The sequence below is a fragment of the Aedes aegypti genome, chromosome 3, assembly GCF_002204515.2.
Source record: "Aedes aegypti strain LVP_AGWG chromosome 3, AaegL5.0 Primary Assembly, whole genome shotgun sequence".
In the NCBI taxonomy this organism is placed as follows: Eukaryota; Metazoa; Arthropoda; class Insecta; order Diptera; family Culicidae; genus Aedes; species Aedes aegypti.
Window position 1 is genome coordinate 146,660,999 of NC_035109.1, and position 23,643 is coordinate 146,684,641.

Consider the following 23,643-nt stretch of genomic DNA (forward strand, 5'->3'; position numbering starts at 1 on the left):
TATGAAGTACAGACAACAACCTTTTGAACATTCTGTTTCTCTCACTGGCCGCCGAGCTCTTGATTCTCAAATTAATAAAACTTCCATCACAAGCGCCTGGAAGAATGGTAGTCGAGAACTGTCAGAACGTATGGAAAATATTGAAGAACGCAAATTACTTGTAATTAGGAAACTGGATCAAAAAAGTAGTGATCAGAAATCAAACGTATTGTGAATACTTAACTTTGCTTTCTTTGCTTCAGGATTTCGTTTTTACTACCACTGAAAATGAGCCATCTATTAACTGTTTAACAAGAAACTTGCGATAATCGACGCGCCACCATAATTCATATAACGGAGGCTATTAGAACTATACTAGCGATTTTGCGGTGGGTTCTTGACGTTTGATCACGAATTACCTTTTCAGTTTTGAATACCACTCTATTGAAATGCTAAAAATTACTCATTTCCTTAAGGAATATTCTCGCATAATGTATGCAAAATGACCCTTCTAAAATTAATAGGCTCTCTTTGTTTACTTTTGTTTTAACTCTTTAGTCAAAAACTATCCGCAATAATCTCTTCTGTAGAGTTTTTTTCAAGACGCTTCTTAAAAGCATTATCTTTCGATCTATTGTAAAAAACGACCCAAAAGGTATATTATTGCACTGTTATAACCAAAAGAGAGTGAGAGAGGAGAGAATCTCTCATTGTTACAAAGGTCCTTAAGTAAAGTTCTAGCCTTAGAATGAGCTAGAAATAGCACGGATTTCTATCAAAAGTTTTTTTAACCCAATCAATTAACCCGGTAAATGGAAATTAGCAATTTCAGTTCTAGCTAAATGCACTCAATTTCGAGTGCAGTTCCTTTCCAAAACACCAACCGGAACGATAATCGAATTCAAAGCACCGTGAAGGAGACTCACTCTGAGCTTGACGATCCGATTCAAAAGAAGTCCTCCGCCACAAGTTCGGCACAAAACTCATTGAGAACACACGCTCACAAACTTGCGACTTGATCCGGCTGTCAGATTGTGATATGTTTAGAGGTACCATAAAGGAGCACTTGTTCTTCGCGAGGTGATTAATATCTGCCACCGCAAGTCTGTTTTTTTGCTTGCTAACTTGATCTAAGCCTGATTCAAGTGTTGGTCCACCATAAGCAAAGACGACGAGAAGAACTTTTGACAATGACCTTGATGCTGGAGCTGAACTGCTTTTGTATAGCTATGCCTCTCTTCGCAGTAGGTACCACACATGAGCGATTGAAGCTGTTGTTAAACTTGTGCGATTGTGATGAAGGAATTTTGAGCGCTTAGATCCAATCTGTGTACGCCTTCCGTCCCCTGTTCTTCTCCACCCCTCTCCATTCTTAAAAGGAGTAGGGTTGGTACACCGGGTTTGTCCAGCGTAAGAGAAAATATCTCTAGGAATATATGTGAAGTCTCCAGATCTACAAGCGTGATCCACAAACCTTTAATCATATTCTCATCTCAAGGCCTTATACTCCATGAAGTTCTTGCAGGATCAAGAAAATTGGTGCTATGATCAAAATTGGAGCTTTTACCCTAACCCACCAACAAAGAACCGGTACACCATTGAGAGGCAACAAATCACGATCACCATCATCATCATCATCATCGGCAATGTCGGCATTAGAAGCGCACATTACACACTTACCCACTTTTGGGGGAGCCTTTGAAAGTAAACGCTGTTTTCCACCTCTTTTCGGGTGCCCTTCCTCTATCGACCGGCGGCAGCACTCGGATTGGGGGGCTAATTATTCACGCAGAGTGATCGAAGGTCGCCTCGGCTGATACCGATCTCTGCTGGCGGTTCTCGGTTCAGTGTCAACCCCTCGTTGGCGGATGCTGGGCTGGGCGCTGTATTAGTGGAAGATGTTTTGCGTAAGCAGGGGTCAAAATCCGGGTTCATTTGAGTGATGGGTAGTTTCGATGAATTCCTTTAGTAATTATTCTGCAGATTCCCCATAACAATGCTCGAGGAATTTTATTAGAAAATTGTCCAATGGTTCCTCAAAATTTCCTTCAGAATTTCCTCCAAGAAATGTTCAAGTATTTCTCCAGAAATTTCTGAAAGAGTTCCATTAGGAAGTTCTAGTACGATTGTTTTCACTTTTGACTTTGATTGCTTTCGGAAACAATGCAGAAATTATCCCTGGAATTTTCTCACCGCGTTACTAAATAAATCGGCAGAAAATCTTGGAAGCACTCAAGGCTATTCTTTGGATTTTCTTATGACTATCTGAATTATCCAAGAATAACTCCAAGAACTCTCTAGGGATTACTCAATACGTGCCACTTAATTCACTTTTCATGCGAAATTTGCCGTCATTCGAACACAAGATGAATTACGAGCTCGTCGTCTTTTGTGAACATCACGCAGTTAGGCCTTCACGGATTTAATTGACGCTCAGCTGCATTCGGTCGGTAGCAGCAGTCATCAGCCCCTCCACTAGGGGGAGGCTGCACAGAACACCTGCCCTTTTACATTCGTGCGCCGAATGGTATGAATGCACCTTCGAAAAAATGAGTCCCCCATGATGACTCATAAAGAAAAACTCGTTACTTCTCGCAGCAAATCACCCGAGCAATAATTGTCGAATCCAAATTATTGACAACCAAATTGGTGTATTTACGCGGGTTCCCCGCCAATAAAAGAAAAAAAAATCAGGCATTTGCAGGCAAAAACACCTCAATTTGGACATCCGAGGAAAAATCACGTCAATCAACACCATTTGGTGGTATTGTTGTTGCCGAACGATGTACGCCCAAAGTGCGATTATTCAAATTAACGGCCATGCATGCGCAGCTTCTCCCAAGAGTGGACTAAGTAACCAGCAGCACGTAGCAGTAGCAGTAGCAAGCGCAGCATCAACCTCCAAAACTAATACGTAACCTTGATTGCGCCGCACCGACACCGACCGACCGATCGACTGAGATGCTGCTGGTGACTCGAACCCTCGTGATCGTCGTCTTCGGCTCTTTTTTTCCGCCGCGATCCGTTCGTTCCGAGCCAAACCAACTCGACAAGGTATTTAACAATTTCACGCTATATCCGCCCTGCTGCTTGCTGGTGTTGCTGCTTCTGCCACCACTAATGCTGCCGTCTAAATTACTCGATCGATTTGTCGATCGAGCAAAATGCAGAAACCGAACCGGTGCTGGGCGGTTTGTTTGGTTTATTTGTCGTAATGCAAGTCGAATTTGGTTGCCTAAATAATTTCTTGTTTTCTTTTTTGTATTTCCCATGTAAAACTTTTTACTGAACATATTTTTCATGGTTGTGGGAATTGTTTGGGAGGTTTTCTTATTATTGGCGTAACTTCCCAGTTAGGATAGAGCCTGCTTCTTAGCTTAGTGTGAACACTTCCACAGTTATTAACTAAAAGCTTCCCTTGAAAATTAACCATTCTGGAATCTTATACATGCATTGCAGAATGCGTTCTCAATTTGAGTTTGAAGCACGATCAAATCAAGCGAAGAAAAACATCGCAACTGTATCGGTCCATGATAGGCAATGTTTTGAAGTTGTTACAAGCTTGATAAATAATAGCAGCGAAGGAGAGCCCCAAAGAGAGAGCGATGATAAAATCCATTTTTCTCGCTTATTTTAACATTGGGGGTTGATGTTATACTTTACTAGCATGATAAACAATCCCCGAACAGCCTATAGCAATAGTGCCCCTGGTTTGAAGTTTGTTTAGATGGGTTTTATCATGCACTGTTATCCCCCGATATGATCAGAGCTGTAGCAGTAGACCATAAATGTTATAGAAAGCGATTAGTGAGATATACACTCAATTTTCTCAGAATTCAACCCCTGATCTCATATCGTTGGGCAAGCATGAAGATGCTCAATTCCCTTCATCAATCGATGGGATGCGAACCAGCAATATCTTGCTGAATCTATATTTAAAAATTCTAGATGCAAAACAATTATCTAGCTTTTATAAAAACGCAAACCCTCGCATTTCTGTAATGCAATTATGCAATGCAGGAAATGCAGTAATGCAGTAAAATAAAATGAGGGAATAAGAGTTAAGAAATAAATAAAAATTGTTTAGAATACTGAACTCGTAACCGACCAAAACGTCACTTACACTCCTTTGCGTTTGGGCCCCTCATATTTGAGTGATTACAAGTGTTAGTATAAATTCAGTGAACTTAATCTGCACAGAAGCTTAGAAGATGGCAGAAGAAAAGCTATCGATCAACGTTCAGGGTGTTTTGTGCTGCAATTTGAACAAATTTGTGGGAATGTCAAAATGAAATTAATCTCGTATAACTTTTCAAAAGGACCTATCAGAACATTGAGAGGCTCTCTTTAAACAATGACTGAGCCTTATTAACCACTTCTGTTGTATTTTTTGTATGAAATGCTAGCCAAGGAGTCCATGTTCTTCGATCCTTAGAGAAAAAACTTCCCAAAAGCTTTAGTATTGCACTGATATAATCGACAGAGAGCGAGAGAGGATAGAATACCTCACTGTGACATAAGTCCATTTGAAAAGTTTCAAGTGAAATTTTAACATCAAATTTGGAAAATTATTGAAGTTCGGTAGAAATCAAGCTTGAAATCTAACCAATCTTGTATCTCCTGAAAAGTTTGCCCAGTGTCTAATGAAAATTTCCCCAGGTTGATTTCATTGCGATCTGACAGAGTGAAATATAGCTTCACCTAGTGACAGTGAGAAGACTGGTTCCGTCTGTGTCGCAAGCCGGTCATGATTCTTGACAGCCCTGCTCTGATTTCAATCACAGGTAGTATAGGCCATTATCATGTTTGTATGAAGAATTATCTGAACATTAAGAATATGAAGAAAGGAGGTGACGCTTCAAACGGATTATCTTGAATTTTCATGTTACCGAAGCAAATACCGTTTTGACTCATATATCCAACACTCGGCATTTTTTACAGATTGTTTAAGAAAATCACTCAAATTTCTTAACAGGATGATCAATTTTTTTATGATAAATCATGTACATTTAAAAGTTGTGGAAATATCAATTCTTACTCTTGAAATCGCTGACTGTTCGGAATATAAGTCATGTTCGGATTTTGAGACATAACGGTAATTTGCTGGACAACATTTCCGAAGATAGCTGGATGGTTTAACGTTAGCACGAAAGGTAATAAAACTAAGATAGTGCGACGAGGAGTCATATTCAATGTGTAAAATGATATATTTCTATAACATATTTTGGTTTTGGCAAATAAAATGCTCTTTCAATTTTGAAAATGTAGATACAAAAATAAACATAAGGTAATGTTATCTACAAAAATTAGGTCTCACTTAATTTTTATCGAAAATTCACTTTTTGTTCACACTCCTAATTATCATTGAGTTCTCATTTTCCTTCCCCTCTAGCAATGGACGTGGCCGGGAATAGGGATGTTTATACTATTAGTATTATTGTTTAAGATTGGATCAAAGATTACTTCCCAGTCTTGTGCTTCAAAGCAGTCTTTCTTCTTCTTCCTCTTCTTATCATTACGTCCTCACTGGGACAGAGCCTGCTTCTCAGCGTAGTGTTCTTATGAACACTTCCACAGTTATTAACTGAGAGCTTTCTTTGCCAAAGTTGCCATTTTTGCATTCGTATCCCTTTCGGGACGAAGCAGCACAGTTGCGCTGGACAAAGTTTTCTGAAATGGCTCATACAGGGCTGGATAAACAAATACATTCTCTCTTCAGCTTTTATGACCAATAAGCTACATTAACACCTCATGAAGAGTGAAATTCATCTTGGAGCGTTACCACTTAGCAAGAGAAATTTGATCATAAAAGCGAAAATTCGTCCGTCCCGAAAGGGGTAATATCTGGTGTCAGGTACGATGATACCAAAGACAAATTAAAGACCTCCATGTCCCTTGCAGTTGCCCAAAATTTTAACGCTCATAAGGTAATCTAGAAAGCCGTGAAAAGTGTACTGCGATCTGTCAAACTTGGGTACCTTTTGTACTACCGAGGGACCAAATGCAGTACTAGAAGTTGTACCCAATCTGAGCCCGAGTGTGACGGACCTGATGATACTCTATGCCCAGAGAAGTCAAGGAAATTTCCATTACGAAATGATCTTAGACCGACCGGGAATCGAACCCAGACACCTTCAGCATGGCATTGCTTTGAAGCCGCGGACTCTAACCACTTGGCTAAGGAAGGCCTTAGCCTTGGAGAACACAATTTTATCCAATAACTATAGTAAAATCCAGAAAGTTTGATAATTCTTATTTCTCTTCGAAACAAAGTGACGGAGATTAATTGTTTTCGAAGAAGATAATAAAGGATTTGATATTTCATGAAGTCTAATTTTGAAAAGAAAAAAGTATTTGAAAAATTTTCATGCAATTCTAACATGCTGTGTATTTCAAAAATGCATGCAATATTATCTGAAGCCACAAATTATCCAGATCAGTCGCTCTTCAACTCTCGATCGAATCGGTTGTGTTTAGCCTTTATTCTGCTTTCGAACTCCGTGCGGTGTTATTGTGTGAAGGTCAATTCGAGGGACTCATTTCAAAGCTAAGTATCTATTGTGCTTTCTATTGTCGTGGGAACGCATTGTTTCGCAACCCATTACTGGTTGCACGAGATTGGTTTCGGTAGCAAAATATGGTTGGCAATGAGGGGTCTTCCTCTCAGATGCCACCAATCATCGAAGAAATGTCTTCCGATCATCCATCAGTAGCCGATCCTCAACTGATTGGCACAGACCCTCAGCCTACTGCTTCCCGCCATCGTTGCTATCCGGCATCAGCAAAAGGTCCATATGAAGTGTTCCTCCGGCAAAAAGATAAACCGCTTAACGTGTTGTTGATTTCTGCAGAGCTTTACAGTAATTTCAAGACTGTAAAGGAAGTCCGAAAGATTGGTTTCAGCAAGGTCCGCGTTGTGCTGACCAATCGTGAAGAAGCAAATAATGTTGCTCTTAATGAACGTTTGTCTCGCCTCTATCGAGTATATGTTCCATGCAATTTAGTGGAGATCGATGGCGTGATTCAGCAGGCTGATATGGATCTGTCGTACCTTAAGGATGAAGGTGTTGGCAAATTCAAAGACCCTCGTATCCCTTCGGTTCCAGTTTTGGAATGCAATCAGCTAGCCATTGCATCTGATGATGAAAATGGAAAATCGTTCAAGCCCTCATATTCTATCCGGGTGACGTTCGAAGGAACAATCTTGCCGGACTTTCTCGAAATCAGAAATGTCTTGATCCCCGTTCGAATCTATTCTCCGAAGCCTATGCTTTGCAACAAATGCAAACGGTATGGCCACACGGAACCACTCTGTGCGAACAAAGCACGTTGTGGGAAATGTGGAAAATCTCATCACGATGCCACATGTCCAATCCAAGAAAACATCTGCCTCCATTGTAAAAAGAGCCATGAATCGCACCGCGATTGCTCTGCTTACAAAAAACGTGCCCAATTTGCCACAGCACGAATCTGGCAAAAATCCAAACTCAGTTATGCTGAAACAGTCGGTAATTTGCCTAACTCCGACTTCTGTCATGAAAACCCGTATGCAGCGCTCAGTGAACTGTCAGACATCGATGAAAATGAGTCAGTATGTAGCCGTTCGGAATCCTTGAAACGCAAAAAGTTAACCCGAGCAAAAAAATCAAAGAGAACCAAATCCTCCGATCATCAGCCAGATTCCATTATGTCGTCTCAAAATGTAATGAATGTTCCAACTAGCAAATCTTCCAATCATCAACCATGTGTTGCACCGTTGGCTTCGCGACAACATCAATCCGTTAGCTCGCACCCACCGTTTCTTGATTTTCCATCCACCTCTCGTCTGTCACAACCCTCCCGGAAACCTTCTGAGTTTCAATACAAAGAATCCGATTTTCCAAACCTCCCTGGAGTGGCCAGCTCCACAGAAAACTCCTCTACAGCTGTAGGTTTAACAGTTACCCAGATAGTTAAGCTATTTTCGGAGATATTCCAGCTAACTCCAGCTTGGACAGACATCCTCCTGAAACTGACACCCATATTGAACATCCTTCTGAAAAAACTGATTTCATCATGGCCACTCCTTGGACTGTTAGTATCTATCGATGGCTAACTCACTCCTAAACCAGAAGTTTTCCGTATTCCAGTGGAATTGCAGAAGTATTCTGCCAAAAATAGCAAATCTAAGGTGCTTCTTACTTAAGCTAAATGTTGATTGTTTCGCGCTCTCGGAAACATTTCTTACTCCGGATTTGAATTTTTATCTACAGAACTACAATATTCTTCGGAATGATCGAGATATCCGAGCAGGGGGTGTTATGTTGGGTATAAAGAACTGTTATTCATTTCGTCGTATAGATCTACCAAATGTTAATCCAATCGAAGTGGTTGCGGCTGAAATTGAGATTGACAATATGGTGTTTTCAATCGCTTCCCTGTATATTCCTCCATCAGCTAGATTGATACCTAGTGTCTTAAGAACGTTAGTCAGCAAACTTTCTCATCCTGTATTTCTACTCGGAGATTTTAACTCCCATGGTTGTGCGTGGGGGGAGGATAAAGATGACAGTAGAGCTAATATGATCTACGACATATTAGACGAATTTCGCCTATCAGTGTTGAACACAGCGAAAGTAACTCGGATAGCCTGTCCTCCATCTTGTAACAGTAGAGTCGACCTTTCACTGTGCTCATCGAATTTATCTTTAAGTTGTGTCTGGGATGTTGTTGATGACCCTGCTGGTAGCGACCATCTGCCGATCCACATATCATTTTGTACAAACTCTAAAAGGGAACTAGTGGTTCCCTATGACCTGACAAAACATATTGATTGGTCCAAATACTCCTCGACAATTTTAACAGAAATTGAAAACGTTTCAGTACAGGAACCGGATTTGCACGGATTCCTAACAAACTTGATTTTGATGGCAGCCGAAAACTCGCAAACTAAGCCAATCCGTTCGTCACTTTCCAAAACTAAGGCTCCCACAATTTGGTGGGACCAAGAGTGTACTGATATTGTCAAGCAGAGGTCAGATGCCTTCAAAATGTTCCGAAAGTTTGGATTGATGCAAGATTTCTTGAATTATAAAAAGTTAGAGGCCAAAAGTAAAATGATTTTCAAAAATAAGAAACGTAATTTTTGGAAGCAGTTCGTAGAATCTCTGACCAAAGATACCGCCATGCCTATTTTATGGCAAACAGCGCGTAGGCTGAGGAACTTTAATCCAAGTCCTTCGGATATTCGAAAATTTGATTTGAGTTGGATCGATCGGTTTGCTGAAAACGTTAGCCCTTGTTTTGTGTCTACTCAACCGCCGTTATTCATTGAAAATGATACGGTTTCAATGGATCTAGTAGAGGATTTTAGCTTCACAGATTTAGAAAACGCTCTCGTATCGTGTAATAATTCTTCACCTGGCATGGATGGAATCAAATTCTCTCTATTGAAAAATCTACCTACTCCTGCTAAAGAGCTCCTCCTTCGTTCATACAACTGGATCTTCAAAAACAAATCCATTCCAGTAGCCTGGAGGAATATTAAGGTTGTTGCTATACTCAAAGCTGGTAAAGACCCCGGTATATCACAGTCGTATCGTCCAATAGGTTTGCTATCCTGCACTCGTAAAATTGTCGAAAAAATGATCCTCGTTAGACTAGAAGTTTGGGCTGAAAAAAATCAACTACTTTCTCCGACGCAATATGGTTTTCGCCACGCAAAAAGTACAAGAGATTGCCAAGCATTATTAGCTACTGATATTCAAATCGCATTTCGATCCAAACAAGCATTGACTGCAGTTTTCCTTGATATAAAAGGGGCGTACGATTCAGTGCTAATTGACATTCTATGCCACAAGCTATGCAAGCTTGGAGTTCCAGTTCAGTTAGCTGATTTTTTGTTCAACCTCTTGTCGCTGAAAACTATGCATTTCTATCAGAACTTTCAAGTTAAACATGTCCGCAACTCATGTCTAGGATTAACACAAGGATCTTCTCTAAGCCCTCTGCTTTACAATCTCTATACTAGTGATATAGATAGCAGCATTGATAGCGGATGTGTTTTAGTACAATACGCTGATGATGCATGTTTATGGGCTACTGCTAAAGATGTTAAATTTTCGGAAGGAACTCTTCAGACCTCTTTAAATAACCTCGCGATATGGGCACAAAACCTCGGATTGGAATTCTCTGCTTCAAAAACGGAAATCGTGGTATTCTCGAATAAACGAACATTGTCTCCACTACAGTTACATCTGTATGACCTTCGAATAACCCAAAGCCTCTGTTATAAATATCTCGGTTTATGGTTCGATTCAAAATGTACTTGGAGAATTCATGTCCAATATGTTGTTCGAAAATGTCAACGAAGAATAAACTTTCTACGTACCATAGCAGGGACATGGTGGGGAGCTCACCCGTCGGATATGATAAAATTGTACAAAACGACTATCCTATCAGTAATTGAATACGGCTCTTTCATTTTTCACATGACTGCTAAATCCCATTTCATCAAACTTGAACGGATTCAGTTCAAGTCCCTGAGGATATGCTTGGGTTTGCTGAATTCTACTCATACTCAGTCGGTTGAAGTGATAGCTGGTGTCCTTCCGCTGAACATTCGGTTTCTAGAATTGAATTGCAGGTATTTAGCCAATTGTCACATAACATCTTCTAGAGTGATAATCCAATTAGATGAACTGTTCAGAATACACCCACAGTCAAATTTCCTTCGATCGTACCGAGAATGTCTTGTGTTGCCAACTTCCCCTAGCTCGAACAATTTTTATGATTATGAAGTGCCAGCACGCCCATTTGAAATCGACGTCAATACGTCGTTAGTCCAAAATCTGGCGAATTTGCCGAAACCGTTACTACCATGTCAAGCTAAACAAGCATACCTTGAGAATTTATCAAACATTAACGCAGAGGAGATGTTTTTCACGGATGGCTCTTTAGGAGTTGATAACTGTGGATTCGGAGTCTACAATTGTAACTTCGAAGCAAGCTTCCAGTTAGAGTTTCCGTGTTCAATCTATAAAGCGGAAATGTTAGCCGTAAAATTTACAGTAGATTATATCAAATCCCTTCCACCCAAAAGATACCTCATTTGCTCCGATAGCTTAAGCTCAATAGAAAGCCTAAAAAACATTCGAGTTTCTACGAAAACAAGTCTAATTGCTTTGTACATTAAGGAAACCGTGGCATGGCTTGCCAAACGCCAATATACGATCACATTTATGTGGGTTCCGTCGCATTGCGGGATTGAGGGCAATGAATTTGCTGATGCCCTTGCAAAGCAAGGAGCCCGAAATGGTGATGTGTATCAACATTGCCCAGAAGCTCGCGATTTTTATGCAATCATAAGACAGACAGCTTTGTCGTCTTGGCAAGATAGTTGGTCTAATAGTGAACTAGGTAGATACTGTTACAGTATTCTACCCAAAGTTAGTCTTTCTTCTTGGTTTTCAACATTACAGTGCAATAGACTGTTCGTAAAAAATATGTCTCGCCTAATATCGAACCATTATACTTTAAAAGCATCTCTTTTCAGAGTAAACATAGTCAACTCCAACCTTTGCGATTGTTCCCTGAGCTACGAAGACATTGATCACACTATTTGGCAATGTGAGAAATTCGAAGAGACAAGACCATCCCTGTTACAACAATTGGAACGAGAAAATCGAGCTCCGCAACCCATCAGAGATGTTTTGGGAAATATGGATATCATCTATATGCAAATCGTTAATAACTTCATCAAAAAGTCAAAAATTCAACTGTGAACTGTTCTTATAATAATAATACACCATTTTTGTTCATTTTGTGCAAAAAACTAACAAAAATACTATGTGTAAATAGATTGTAAACAACTAACATGAACAATCGGCTCCGTTAAGGTCTTCCAATGAGCCTAATAAACTATTTAGTAATTAAAAAAAAAAAAAAAAATTATCCAGATCAACGTGTACATTTTTGAAACCTCTTTTACAGGTCAGGGTTTTGATATTTTCATAATATGTTGAACGATAAACATATACACAAATATTTCATTTTGAGTAATTGTCGATATTTGTCTTTCAAAAATCAAAACTAAACTAAAAACTGCAGGCAAATAAGTAGAAATGAACTGCAGGATAGATTAATCTTCCAGAAGGATTATATACAAATATCTTCTCCATAGTAGGGACAACAAAAATCCACGGCAAATTGTTGAAATTTTGCGGGTGACTAAGGTAATAAAGCAAAAATTTCGCGGTTTTTTCGTGTTCTTATAGTTTTTACCTGAGAGTGAGAGGAGACAGCTGGTTTAGATTGCGAGCTCCTAAAAGTCATGGCGAACCTGTCATCAACTGTCGCCGAATTGCCAGAATGCGAAAATTTGGCAATAAATGTAGTTGCATCTTCTAGTTGTCATTTGATGATCTCACATTTTAAACTGCTGAATAGTTAGATGCAGTTGAGTGTTAATAAACTGCTACACGGGTAAAAATGCGGCACTCTAAAACAGGAGAAAGAGTCATGATTTCGGGAGGAAAGTTTGTTTTCATGTTAAAAAAATACACCATGACCAAAAGTCATGAAATCATGAAGCATTTTAGCGTAACGCCGGCTGTACGTTACGTTTTCAATTTTTAGCGAAGAAAAATGGCAATTAAAATTCTCAAATCATGAAGCATGTATGCTGGAACCATGAATAAAATTCATGGAAACATAAGCACTATTCATGGATTTAGTCATCTGTCATTTATGATTCCTATTTTTGATACGAAAAGTGGCAGTTTCGGTCATGAAATCATGAAGCAGAATCTGATATCATGAACACAGGTCATGAAAACATAAGCACTTTTCATATTTTCAGATGTCTGTCACTTATGATTCCAATTTTGGTACTGAAAAATGGCAAGTTGAGTCATGAAATCATGAAGCAGGATCCCTGAATCATGAACTCAGTTCATGAAAACGGAGCATTATACGTCAATTAAGATCCCAGTTTATATTTGCCATTGGTAAACAAATAAAATAAAGCTTAAAATTGTTACTGCTTTTGTGCCGATAGTTAATAATAGATAAATAGATAATAAACCGTGAAAACTTTCCACAAATGTCAACTTAACGAGTGTGGCATCTTTAGCAGGAACGCGAACATTCGGTGGCTAGGTTTGTACGCAAAATGTTGTTTTGAGCATCAATTGAATTGGTAAATAATCCCTGGGCTGGTGGATTCCATCAGTCATGGAACACTCCTTAACAACTCTGCTGATGTGGAAAGTGGAACTGGACCATCCGGCTGCCGAAGGCCTTTTGTGACCTGCTCTGTTTTAGGATGTGGGGAATGCATCACTTCCGAACAGTTAAAATCGCCGACGAGATTGTCAAGCAAAATCTTCGCTCAAAGTCAAATATTGCCCGGTTCTGCAAAGTCAGGATTAAGTAAGTACATTGATTGTGTTGTGGAACAATGTGGGAACTCACGAGAATTTCACCAAGAATGTCATCGATATGATGACAAGGTTCTGAAGAATTTAAACTTTTTCAAAAACAAACACTTTTTTCATAATTTCACAAGAAAAGATCACCGATCGCCATGAAACGTTGACTAAGGTGAAGAAAGTGACAGTTAGATTAGGGTAACGCCCTGAGCATACGAATTATTGCATAATAGTCACCATTTCATGACTTTTAGTCATGATATCATGAAACATAAAATTTTATGAAATCATGACTTTTTGTTCATGAATCCGGCAACGGATTTTTTTCCGTGTATTCTTATCTGTTATTTTAACGTCTTTTTCATAGTGATGGAGAGTAAAAATGTTTATGACCGTAGTTATGTTTATTTAACCATTGTGCACAACCCAAGAATGGAAAAAAAAAATAAATCAAAGTAGGCAAGAAAACAAGCTCAGTCTCCTTTCTCTTAGGTTTTGACCACATCTATCTACCTACAATAGAACTAAAAATGGAATGGTGTTTGTTTGTCATGAAATTGCTTGAGAAAGGTTCACCGTATTTTCACAAGTTTTACATTGTTGCTATCGCCCAGGATTTCGACGTATCCGTGCACAGAAAAGTTTCGAAAAGTGTTCGCAATAGCCGTAAAAACGGGAGAAAACTTATGTGCCATTTTGTATGTGAAATTGCATGTCATTTTTCAACAGACTACTTGATGGCAAGACATGTCAAGTTTGCCGGGACTAGTTTTACATAAAAATGCATGTTAACATTGAAAATATCTCTTATATATGTGAATTTTATGGTCTTTCTTTATTTTATTTTACAAATTGAAATGATAAGTTTTTATATTACATTGTCAATGCAACATTCAAAACAAAAGAAGAAATCCAGAAAGTTGTAACACTGGAAACTAAACGATTAGAATATTTCTGATGGAATCTCGACTCGACAATGAATAAATCATTTTCATAAGCAGAAATCTGAAATTTTCTGCAATCGTTATATAGATTCTCCAAATTTAATTTATTTTGTGGCATTTCACATTGAATGCCATATTCCCATTGTCGTAAAGTGCCATTGTCCCTAGTTATGAGTCGTTCCTAACTATTACTTTCGCCCCCTTTCTTACATTTTCGCCTCTCCTTTTATGTTTGAACATTTTCGCCCCTTTGGGCTCTAAAATCTCCCCCAGATGGGCGAATCAGCTCATATTGGGAATCACCGGCTTAAATAGATGAACTTGTTGTACAAAAAAAAAAACTAAATCATCAGTGTTTGATTGATCTACATTTACGACTCAATGATTTTTTCCCTGAAATCTTGAATTAGATATTCAGTAAACTAAGAACATCGTAAACCGAAGAAACGCGTGCGTTTAGAGGTGCATGTAGACTTGAAGATAACTATTAAACATCTGATAAAGCAGATCATTTGACACAAACTCTTGAATTATACATTATACCTTAACACAACTACTTAGGGCTTGATTTAATAATTTCGAAAACATAATCAACGCCCCTAACTGATCTGGTGGATCAAATGATTAGAAACTCAAGGAAATCATAGAACATAAAGTATGTAAGAACAATTTCAATGTAATTCTATACATTGGCAGGGTTATACATAAATTCACAAAACATGGTAGGATAAGTACTTTTATAGAGGAAGGTCTAAGAGCCATGGTAGATCTAGTAGATTATCTGACCTGGTTCTTCGGATTATTTGACCTAGAACATCTCATATACATAAGTGAATAAGTTACGATGTAAATAGACTTATAGAACATGATTGGCCGGTACGTACGTTCCAACTGGAACTGAATCTGCTTCTCAGCTTAGTGTTTTTATCATGACTTCCACAGTTATTAAGTGAAAGCTTTCTCTGTCGATTGACCATTTTTGCATATGTATATCATGTGGCAGGCACGGAGATACTTTATGTTCTTGGAAGTCGAGAATATTTCCTGTATTCTATACGACCAAATATAAAAACTGGATCAATATCACCCACCAGTCATGAAAAGGTTGAACTAGGCTTAATGTAACCTTCAATCGATTAGTCTTCAATTCGTGAAAAAGCGTAAGAATTCTGCTAAAAGTATGTTTTGTTCTCTGAGCCTTTGTATTGGCAACGAACATCTTTTTTTCCTTACATTTGTAGCAAAGCGTGATTCTCTCAATCACCAAATGTTCGCTAAGTAGCTTCGCGTTGATCTCGTCTCACTTCGCGTCAACGCAACGCTCCATTAGTAACTACTGCAAAGAGAGCAACACATGTGACAGACAGACGATGACAATAATCGAGCGAGAGTGATCGCGTCGCTTTGGTCTGTTCTACTACAGATGCTTCCAATGAGTGTCCGCACTAAATTTAGATCCACACAACTACCAAGATTGGTGATCGCGAGTGATTCAATAGCTCACTCCGCTATTGAGCGTCAACACATTTACCAAAGAAGAAAACGTAATCAACCCGTTGTATGTACAACAGAAAACCCAAACAGAACGCAATCTAGCTAATTCGAAAAAAATCTAAATTTATAAAAAACGGCGTTCAAAACAAAGCGGTAGACACATTTTTTTTGCTACTGAGTTGCGCGATCAATCGCCTTTCGTCGGCGTTATGATGCGTGTGCGAACCAGCAACCGTTCGATCACATAATACTCTATTGAACGTCCATATCTACTCGTCTTTTAGCCAAATCTCTCGACATTTAAGTAGCCCAAATGAAGATCCCTAGATGAACGACGAGAGATGAGAAACTACATTAGCTAAACAAAAATAATCGACAATCACTTTCACTTGACCGTCGACATCCGCTCGGACAAGATAATTGGTTCAGCAAATCTACGAGCTGAACCTATCGCAAGTTCGGCTTCTCGTACTCGCAAGGAATTCCATTCATACTGGTGGTGATTGATTGGTACAAAAAAAAAGTGCTGAAATCATTCGCACGCTGATTTCAAAATTCACAAACGCAATCAAGAGAACACATACACTTGCAGCAAAGATTGACCTTGAAACGGGTTCGGTTTTCAATGTCTCTCGGAATGTGATTCTCGTTGGTAGATTCGGAGGCTGTGTTATCAATTGAACGGGAAGTTTCTGCAACAGACAGGCGGTAAGGCACTGTTTGACATTTACTGCCAAAATTAATGGTCATGCTTCCGCTCCTCGAGTTCAACACGAGTGATCTCATGGTGGTTAGATCAACCTTTGCGTCTCCTGAAGTAATTTTGAAACTCAAATTTTCGCGATCTTTCGGCTATTCAAATTTGAAAATTGTATTTGTTGACCAATTCGTATGAGTGGTTCCGTATGAATAAGAAAGTTCCGTGACATGTTGATGGTTGAAAAAAATATATAACAACAGCTTTTCTATATTGAATTGAGAAAATATGACTTCTTTCCAACTTTTCGAGCACTATTCGATCTACATTAATCAATGGGTAGCACATGTCTACCTCCAAAATTGAGGTTATTGTTGATTCCCAGGTGTTATAAAGAACAACTCAGAATTTACCAGAACTATGTATATAAATTGATTAATTAATCCAATAGAATTTAAAATACGAATTGACTGAGTTGACTACTTATTTTTTATGACTTCAAACAAAATTCTTACCAGGAATCTAACTCCAAAGATCTCGGAAACAGACAAGCATACAAGAAGAGTCTAGCGAGGTAGCCCTTTTGATAGTTCAGGTGAAACCTGCCACAGATCTCGGAGAGCTGACAGATATCTTTGGCGGACACACAACTAAAGATCCCGTCTGAAATCCATCATAGACCATGTATTAAATCTGCCATGATCCTCTGGAGCAGTCCACCAAAATTCTAGGGGCCAAGAGTATATCGATTATCAATGCAAAAGTCCGCTGAACTACTTCTCAAAACCGTCTGGCCAAAATCCAACAAAAATCTTGCCAGTAACTATTTGGTCGAAAAGCATACGTTGAAATTGAGCTTTTGTTTGACTGGCCCCCCGTTGTTGATATTCCAGTACTGCCAGACCAGCTGTTCTTGCAAAAGAATTGCGTTTTCATTGATGAATTCAATAGATATAGCATGGCCAAGGAGTCCACTTTATAAAGTGAACAATCCTTATATAACATAAAATTCAGAGCACTATAACAGTTTATTTATATGTTAGAATATAACATTTGGAAAGATGAAAGCAATATAATGGAACACTACAACAGAATTTTCGGTAACATTCCTTACTCTAATACAGTGGGATTCTGTTCTGGCGTGCTCCATTTTTGGCACCCCTCGATTTTGGCAACAAAATGGATCCATTTTAGGCAAGATTTTTGAAATGCAATTAAAAAAAAGTTTTTTTTGGAAATATTATTGTGTCTGTTGATTTAATCACTTGAATAACAAGTTACTATACACCGACAACATTTTAGAGCTCCATTTTCATCGACATTCACTCAAATCCTACAAACTAGGTACTAAGGGCTGTCGTACGCGTTTCTTAACTTCTGGATGGTCATTGGTCATACACTCACATACAGTTCCATGAGGTCATTAAGGTAAGACGGGAGACCGTGTTATTTTCCCTATCTTTTGTCTCGCTCTAATAATTTTCATCAAAACTTTGCAGAAGCAAATGACAAGTTTTAGTGAACCAATGAAGATGAAAATTGTACTACACTACATGTATAGAATGCATTCTTACTGAGTAACCAGCCCATTCGAGTCTGCCAATAGATGATACTCTTAATAAAACCTCTTTTTCAGTTTACAAACAGCTTGTTGAACAAAACACAAGCACTGACACAAGAGCAACAAAATGTCTATGACTCACACAAAGTTTCAATCATAAATTGCGTCTCACCCTTATAGCTCACTGTTCTTATTATTTTGGAATTACATACAATGCATATGTTAAAACACACCGCAGTAATATAAACAAATTAAGCAAAATTACATATAACATAACTTTTACGGAATGTCATAAAGTAAATTACGGTGTTCTAGTGGATTACATAAGTGTCAACATATAATCCATAAAAAGTGTTCATATGAAACTATATTGTATTCACTTTTTAAGAATTCCAATGTGTTGTTTAATACCGCCAACACAACCAATACGAACACTGTCCAAACTACACCATATTCTCAATAATATCATTAAAACGTGCGATAAATACGATTGAGAGTGTTATAACATTCTGTCTGTGGTACATTTATTTTTCTGTGTTCAATATTCTAGTCTAGTCTCATAAAACAATCGTTATGTTTCTATGGGATTCCTAACTGTAATCATCAAGGGATTCTTGTTTTTTAGGAAACTTCTCAGAAATTTCAACGAATTTTTGAGGATGTCTGCAGATTCCTAGGGGACACTGAGGGTTTCTTGCGCGATCAAGTGTAGTGAAAAAAATAATTGAATTTTTAGATTATATGAGATAACTTTACAACCAAAAATAGGGTGCTCATTTCACCCCATCGGTAGAAAATCAACTCAAAAAATGACAAATTTTGAGAAATCTCTCATTCATTCGGGAACTTTATAAGACAACGGAAATCATACAGATCTAGTGTATTGATCTAAGAATTGTTGGAAATCACGCAAAAATCCGAAGTTTACATAATATTTTTAGCACTTTTAACGATTTTTTCTTAAGGTGGCCAAACTGCCCCACTCTCCCATACCTAGTTTACAAATATCCCAGAAAATTTCGGATAGAGTGCTTTGCAGAGGCCAGAGCAGAGTGCGTGGTCTTTTGATTTGGTTGCGTGTTCCGATGGAACGCGCGACGGAATCAAAACAAAGCGTGTTCGGTTCGCGTCATTCGAGTGACAATAGTGCGTGGTCTTTTGATTCGGTTGCATGTTCCGGTGGGACGCGCAACGGAGTCAAGACCAATCGTGTTTGGTTCGTGTTGATCAAGTGCGAAAAGCTTCGTGTTCAGCCGAGGACGAAGTACTGGTGAGATCGTTTCATGCTTATGATAATTCAATTTTATCGCTGCTATAAGTAGCTTTTATTTTATTTTCAAACAAGCTATGAATGGTTCGTCACTACAAGTGTCGACTTTTTCGCGTTTCATTCAAACTTAATATACCATTATGTTTTCGTCATTGATCAAAATAACCTTTGAATAGTTCGACATTATGAATGTCGACGTAAGACATTTTTTTGTTGCAACGTAACTTTTTTTTAATTTTATTTTAATTTTCAAACATGCTTTGAATGGTTCGTCATTACATGTGTCGACAATACCCTTATTTCTGTTACATACACTTTTAAAATACGCAATCCTTTCTGTCTTCGTCATTACCAAAAATAACCTCTGAATAGTTCGGTATTATGAATGTCGACTTTTTTCATAATTTCTCTCAATATATTTTTACTGCGATACAAAAATGCAACACTAGTTTTAAGTTTCGTATTTTCCCTCCTAATCCATGGATCGCATCACCGACCAAAGGTGACTCCCAGATCTTTTTCCTTCCTCACTAATCAACCTGTCCCGTGATGATTGTGGAGATGCAGAGGTATTCTCGGTCTTTAGAAGCAACGATCATTACACAATAACGTTCCTTACCCTTCCCAACTGACTGTAAGGACTTGGCCGGCGCCGTTATTGATCAATAATATGAGAGCTGCTAAAATTGCACTTCGAGAATATGCGGAAAATCCCATCCCTTATTCATTTGGATCGAAGTGCAATTCTTACCGGTTTGGATCAATCACGGAGTAGCAACCATTGACATGTACAGTCAGTCTATGCTATGCTATGCTATGCTACAAATATCCCAGAAAATTTCGGATAATCTAGAGAAGTGCTTAGTTGTGGATTGGATGTGGATGTGGATTCCTCTGAGTGAGTACATCGAAACGCCTGCTACGAATGCTTCTGAGCGTATGTACCCTTGGTTCCGGGTGACCTTGCATTGCCACCTGGCCAACTTGCTGCGGACAAAACGTCGGCGGCGATCAAGCGTCTCTAAGTAATTATTAATTACCGAATTTGTGCTCGTCGTGGCGTGCATAATTAGACGACGACGACGACGACCACCGAAGCCAAGAAGAAAAATCGCACACTCAACACGCCGAGCGATCGAGCACTCTTCACCACCCAACTCCAGTAGATCGGCGAAGAGAACATCGGCCAATTTCAGCCTTCCCAGACACACACACGCACGCACCAGCACACGCGATGATAGTGCGCCGGGCGACGATGAGCCCAGACCGAATCGCACGGAACAAAACAAAAACCGAATCAAAAGAGCTTTGCATCACCGTCTGATGACGACGACGGCGCAAAACACCAATTTCGAGTCATTATTCTCGTGTAAATTCATTAATCAAATTGATGAGCGTTATTCAGTGCGAGCGGCTTTTGGGGTTCGGACTCCGCGCACTTCGCACAAGTGGTCCGCCTCAGACAAACAGACGTAACGCTGTGAACAAGTTTTCTCAGAATCCATCGCCCAGTTCACACCATTTTCACCTGTGGAGCATGCAACACGAACTAATGAGTTGTGCAACTAGACTTGCAGATGGCGGTAGTGTGAATCGTCAAGCACGATTGAAAACTGCGAGCGCCTCTGGTTGTGAGGTTGATGGAAATTTCATCAGTTCTACGTCTGTTTGTCTGTGCTCTAGGCTTAATCGTCAGCAGAGTCGGAAACGGTTGTCGCTGATGCATGCCGCCGCTACGCCGCTCCGGTCGTATGCCTAATTTTTGAATATTGTCTCCCCTGTTGCAATTTGTCCATTCAGCAGAGTGCGCGGTCGGCTTTGGCATTAGACGCAAGGTACATTAATCGCGTAAAGTGCAGTGCCGCCGTTCGCACGCAGGCACGCTCGCCGTAAGTGGAGTTGCGCTGCACGGTGAGCTAGCCAACTTTGGACGGATTCTCTTAATCAGCGGAGCGTTACACGCAGGGTCAGGGTTAAAACGACATGTTCGGACGAGCGACAACTACATCAATGAAGGTGTTCGCACGTAGTTTCGGGCACTTTGAAAGAGTTTCGGTTATGATTGAAATTATAAATTAAGTTTGGATCAGCAAATTCCGAAAGAAATTCAGGAGGTTCGATCATGTAACGGCATCTTCTACTACGATATTCCTTACATCGGTGAAGGGCTGTGCTTATGTACTTTGTTAATCCTAGCCTCTAGCTGTACTACTAGTTCGCCATAGAAGCTTAAATGTCGTCATAAACGTTGCTCACTACGACGTTTCAACGGTGTCTCTGCGAGAACTCGAACTACCTTCATTGGCGGCTGAATCACAGCTTCTGATGTGATAATGCGTTTCGGGCCGGCATCACGCCAGAACCATGCAAAACTTCTACTGGTCACTTCTGCGCTTGTTGAGTAAACCTCGTTCTCTACGGCAAGTTGTTACCAATCCGTTGCTTCTCGAAATCTCCGGGTTGACCGGATGGTTTCCGATGAGGGTCTAGAAATTCCGGTTAGAGGATTCGTTATCATCCGTGTTAATTGACCGAGTCCTCCTAGAGCTAATTTACTCCGGAGAAACATTTCTCCGATAAAGAGGATATCTTTCGAATCGATATTGCCGCTACATGTTTTCTTCTTACTTGGACACTGGCTGGTAGAATGCCGAAGTCGGTTCAGCGATTGCGGGTGGAATGTGGCTTCCGGTTATCTGACGCTTCGACGGATCAAGCCAGTGATACTATACGTACTACTTACGATTCTCAAAAACCTTGGACGACCCATGATACGCTATGCCAGCTTTGCTTGGTCTAGGCCTCAGTGGTGCTTTCATCCTGGCTTATTTGCTATACGATGGTGTCCGAGTTTAGAACGCCTGCGATTTCTAGTAGCATCTCGCTTTGAATCGATGAGAATCGAACACAACATGCTGGCTCTGTTGAGACGTAGGTACCGCCACAAACGACCCTGCAATGTGTTGTCAAATGACCTGTAAACATAATTCTGTGGATAACGACATAGCAATTTCTAAATGAACTGCATTAATTGTCTAGCAAATAAATAAAGAAACTCCGTGATACACCGTGATGATTTTAAGGTCTGCTATTGTTGCTGTTCGAACGTTTTTTCCGTATTACGTCTCCCTTATCAATGAAACCGTACAATACAAACAGGTTATGTTCTTGGTTAGCTAGTTAGATCATATTTCAGCAGTTCTCGATCGCGAGTACAATGTGAATACAAATTAAAATTTAAACATATGGTTTTCTAATTGTACATATACAGACTCCTCAACAAGTCAATGAAATTCTAACGGAACACCCTTTCTCCTCTCTCCCGCAGATCTTCGCCAACAAGGGTGACATCCAGCTGCACGGCGGCCAGTTGCACATGCGTGAAACCAAACCCTACAAATGCGCCCAATGTACAAAGGCGTTTGCCAACTCGAGCTACCTGTCGCAGCACACCCGGATACACCTCGGCATCAAGCCGTACCGGTGCGAGATTTGCCAACGAAAGTTCACCCAGCTGTCGCACCTGCAGCAGCACATACGGACCCACACGGGCGACAAACCGTACAAATGTCGACACCCGGGCTGCCCGAAGGCGTTCTCCCAGCTGTCGAACCTGCAGTCCCACTCGCGGTGCCATCAGACCGACAAACCGTACAAATGCAACTCCTGCTACAAGTGTTTCACCGACGAGGCGTCTCTGCTGGAGCACATACCAAAGCACAAGGACTCGAAGCACCTGAAAACGCACATCTGCCAGCTCTGCGGTAAGTCGTACACCCAGGAGACCTACCTCGCGAAGCACATGCAGAAGCACGCCGAGAAGGAGGAGAAACGCCGAAATCGGGGCAACAACAGCAATAACAACAACAATAATAATAACAACAACAATTCGGCGGTGACGGTTGCGACTCCGGGGATCTCGGCGGTAGATGCGGCAGCTGGACTAGCAGGCCTAGCTGGATTAGGCCTGAACCGGATGGGTGGCATGGTTGGAAACGCAGCTGCTGCCTCGCTCGTAGGTGTAACGTCCGCTGGTGGGGATCATCCCTACTGGCCCAAGGTCAGCCCTGATTCGGCAGCATCTCTAGCGGAAGCCATGCAGCAGCAACAACAGCAACAGTACGACTTCGCAATCCAACAACAGCAACAGCAGCAACAACAGCACGGCGGTAGCAATCAAGGAGCTGGAGGCGGCGGTAGCAATCCCGGGAATGGTGAGTTCTTTGAAATTTGATGTTGTGCCCATAACCCCACGGACGACATCGGTTTCCTGATCCAGATGCTTATGT

At 40.1% G+C, this 23,643-nt stretch overlaps 1 protein-coding gene across 4 annotated transcripts in view; it reads left to right on the forward strand.

Annotated features, from left to right (window-relative positions):
* The window catches only part of LOC5565476 (zinc finger protein rotund), a 118,561-nt gene that overhangs the window by 92,716 nt on the left and 2,202 nt on the right, over positions 1–23,643 (forward strand). For all 4 annotated transcript variants that reach the window (XM_021849349.1, XM_021849350.1, XM_021849351.1 and 1 more), the window contains one exon: positions 22,683–23,568. In XM_021849349.1, coding sequence (XP_021705041.1) covers positions 22,683–23,568 — 886 coding nt within the window. The remainder of the gene's footprint in view (positions 1–22,682; positions 23,569–23,643) is intronic.